The 3928-nt window shown below is 48.7% G+C and overlaps 1 protein-coding gene across 1 annotated transcript in view; it reads left to right on the top strand.

Moving 5' to 3' along the window:
• Window positions 1-1605: 1605 nt before the first annotated feature.
• Window positions 1606-3928, top strand: part of BRINP1 (bone morphogenetic protein/retinoic acid inducible neural-specific 1) — a 56014-nt gene continuing 53691 nt past the window's right edge. The window contains 1 exon segment of the mRNA XM_010133704.1: window positions 1606-1823. Coding sequence (XP_010132006.1) covers window positions 1606-1823 — 218 coding nt within the window.

The following is a 3928-nucleotide window of genomic DNA, read 5'->3' as shown; positions in this document are numbered from 1 at the left end:
CTGCTGCTTTAAAGAGTACCTTCAGTCTCTCTGCAGAATATGTATCTGCAGAAATAGGAGGGTATCACGCATCCTGAGGACAAGTGTTGGCCAGGTTTGTGCTCCCAGAGTGGGCGATGCAGCCTCAAGATTGCTCTGCCTGCCCAGGCGTGCCCACCATGTTGGCGCATCTTCCACAGAACTCAGTAAGGCAGCCAGATGGACGGGAGGTGGGCAGGAGGAGGAGGAACACGTCCTGCATATGGAGAGGACTTTTTCAGAGCAGCATCAGCAGCTCTCAGCAGCGAGGAGCACAACCCAACATGCTGGGCTGCTGTTGCAGTCGCTCTGTGGTTAGGCAGCAGCAGTGGAGGGGGTCCACGCCAGGCGCAGGGTGCCAGCCAAGCAAGCTGCTCACCTCCACCAACAAAGCATGCGGCGTCACTCGACGAGGGGCACTGGGCCAGCAGCATGACTGCGGAGGAGGATGATCTAATGGCTGAAATGCTGGAAGTGGGAGTCAGGAGGAGAGGGCTCTCTTCCAGCTGTATCCGTGGCTTGCTGCGTAACCTTTGGCAAGGCATTTCACCCCTCTGTTTCCCTTCCCACTCATCATATGCCTTCTCTGTTTAGCTGTTGAACGCGTTGGGGAGAGGAGCTGGCTCAAAGTGGGGCTGTCCACAGCCATTGTTTGACGGGGCGCAGCCACTCCCGCCGTGTGAGCGACAGCGTGCCCTGCACCAGGCGCTGTGAACCGTCCCCTTAAGCTCCCTAGTAAATCTCCCACACTGAATATGAGTGTTCAGTAGTCACCCTGCAGAACCTTCAGCTTAGGAAGAGCCTCGAGCTCCCACCGTAATCGAAATAGCACCAGACCCTGTTCCCCCTTCACCAGACACCACTCTCCCAAACACCCAGGCAGGGAAGCAGGTTGAGGTGATTTTTATCTTTCAAACTTTGGCAGGATTTCACAGTTGTGTGTGTGTCTGTGTGTCCACATGTGCTCGTCACTGAAGCCTGGGTAATTACTTTGGTTTATTTCTTTTTTGGCAACACTTTAAAGTAAGAGCTGGGTCTTTATAGATTGCTCAGGTTGCGTGGAGTATGGATTACAGATCATCAGAGAGACATGAAAGCAGAAGACACGTTTCTTTGGCACAGCATTAAAGGGACAATAAAGGGGTAATTGTAGCCTAGGGTGCAGCCACCTTCTGCGCCCAGCCTTCTCTCGCCTCTGCGGCACTGCGGAGAACTTCATGAGGAAAATGATGGAAAAGCTGTGGTGAGGATGTCTCAGGTCAGGACCTGGTTATTTCAAAGGTGATGTGTGCTCAGGGGGTTAAAGGCACCACTTAGGTACATGAATAAAACACCGCCAAATACTCTAAGCTGTAACACAGGCAGACTGAAGTCTTTTAAAACTTGATTTTTTATGTCTGTTTTTACCCTGAGAGACAGTTGTCAAAGGATCAAAGCAATTCCCATTTTTAAACTTCCTCTTTCTCTCCCTCCTCCCTCTCCTCCCCTCCATTTCTCTCTCTCTTTCCTTCCTCCTCTTCCCTCTCTTTTTCAACAGGACTCCACAGAATGGAGCAAGAATGAGAGGAAAAAGGCAGACAGAAAAGCATGAACTGGAGGCTTGTTGAGTTCCTCTACCTCCTGTTTATATGGGACCATATACTAGTACAGCCCTCCCACCAGGACCCAGCTGCTACCAACCAACATGTCTCCAAGGAATTTGATTGGCTTATTTCAGACAGGGGGCCTTTCCATCACTCACGGAGCTATTTATCCTTTGTGGAAAGACATCGTCAAGGATTTACAACCAGATATAAAATATACAGGTAAGCTGGTTTCCTTTGGTACCTGTAGCTTGCATAAGTTTTTCAGTGGTGGGAACTCAGCCAGTTCCCATGGGCTCAAGGCTGGTAGTGAATGGGAGATGCATCATTGTCCTTGTTCCACCTGGAAACACTTCTTTGGTTCTTCGTAGTCCTCTGCTGGCAATGCAAATTGCTTCAGAGACAGATGTAATGTTCTGATAGTGAGGTGAAGGCTCTGCAGTACCATGGCAATGTGCACAACATGGATCATGATAAACAGGGACCAAGGCTGTGGGTGCGCTTCATTTGTGGTGACAGATCCATAGGCGAGTTCGCAAGCATGATTTTCAAATCAATGTACCTGTGGGCAGAACTGCCAATAGCTTAAGGTTCACACGGGTAAGAACAGATTAAGGTGTGAAGACACACATCAGTAAGGCAGTTCTCCACTGCTGTCCATGAGCCTTAGCTGTGTGCTGCCTGACACAGACTTTTGCAGATTATCTCCATGTATGAGTCGGACTGGGCGCTGGAACTGTGATCCTGGTTTAAAAGATTTCCAATTAAAAAACTACAGAGAATAGGCAAAATTTGGGTTTTCCTTTGCCTTCTAGGTTATGAAGCCTTTGTAGTTGCGTTTCAAGCTCTTGTCAGCTGTGATATCCAGAAATACACTTTTATTTTTCCTTTTTACCATGAAAAGCACTTCGGAGCAAAGGGGAATAAGGCAGCAAGCATCATGAGATTTGCACTAAACCACAAAGAGACTGCAAAACTCTCATGGACATGTGCATATTTACATAATTACATATTCCTGTTGTGTTTCAGAAAGACCCTTGCAAACACAGCCGTGCACTTGTAGGTAGGAAAGCACTAGTGAAGACCCTTCTGGCAACACACCCGCAGATACACGTACACGATGCCTGGGGGATGGGGGAGCAGGGAAACCACGTGTGTGCAGGCAGTGGTCTCCCATGGGCAAAGAGCCAAAAGCACTTGCAAAGCAATTGTAACATCATCTATGTGTGGGGAAGAAAAATGAGTTGTGCCTGTCTCATGGCCTCCAGGGAGTGCAGCATTCCCTCCCCTCACCTCAGCCTGCAGAGCAAGGGTGGGTTAGCATGGGCTGAAGATAACATCCTGGCTTGTCAGCTCAAAGGGAAGAGAGCCCCCAAACCCAGAAATTATGCTGCTGCTTTTCCACTAAGGATGTCTCACTGTCTTTGTTTGCACAGAGGAGCACAGAAAACATGCCTTTTCAAAAAGCCTTTCTTCCTGCTTGTGAATATCCCCAGCTCTCCTCCTGCCCTGCCTGACAACGTGCACTCTGATAGAGACTGCAGATCTCTGCCCCACGCAGTGCCCCTGGCAGCGGCTCTGCCCTTTGCTAAAGAGCTGTTCAGCCCTGAATGCCACCGCAGCAATCTACGGGGGCTGTGGTGGGAGAGAAATGCATGCAGTGTATGTGTTCAGACACATCTAAGAACTGTCACTCTAGGTCAGGCCAGAGATCTATCAAGCCTGGGATTCTGTCTCTAAGAATCATGGAGAAATGGGTCTGGAAGGACCTTGAGAGGTCACTTAATCCATGCCTCTTCCTCCAGGCAGACTCAGACATACCTGTGTCACATCTGACAGTGGTTTGGGAGCAAACTCCCCTGAAAATTTTCCCATGACAGAGAATTCACACCCCAAGCAGGCAGCCTGCACCGCAACTTTGTTGCCTCCACTTACATAAAGAGAGAAAATTTTGTTTGTATGTGAATCTTGCAATTTCTAGTCTTATCTGCTATGGGAAGAGGAACAAATTCCCCTTTGGTTTGTAGGAGGCTGGTAAGAATTTGAAGGCTTATATTGGTTCAGGATGGAATTTATATATAGGAAGTGGAAAGGCATCTGTTTTTCCCAATTTCTGATGGATATCACCAAAGCACTTACAAAAGACACTTGTAGCATGGAGAACACACAATGTCCTCCTTCTTCAACATGGGAGAAAATGGGCTGCAGCCTTTCCACGCATGGGAGGTGTCTGAGGAGGATCTTGCAGATGGTCACAATGCTGGAGAAGTGGTTATTCGCAAAAGAAACGGGAGGTGAGACAAAGCCCAGTGGCAATAGTTAGGGAA

The sequence above is a fragment of the Buceros rhinoceros genome, unplaced genomic scaffold (assembly GCF_000710305.1).
Source record: "Buceros rhinoceros silvestris isolate BGI_N320 unplaced genomic scaffold, ASM71030v1 scaffold3123, whole genome shotgun sequence".
NCBI classification, from domain to species: Eukaryota; Metazoa; Chordata; class Aves; order Bucerotiformes; family Bucerotidae; genus Buceros; species Buceros rhinoceros.
This window is presented reverse-complemented; position numbering and strand designations above follow the sequence as displayed.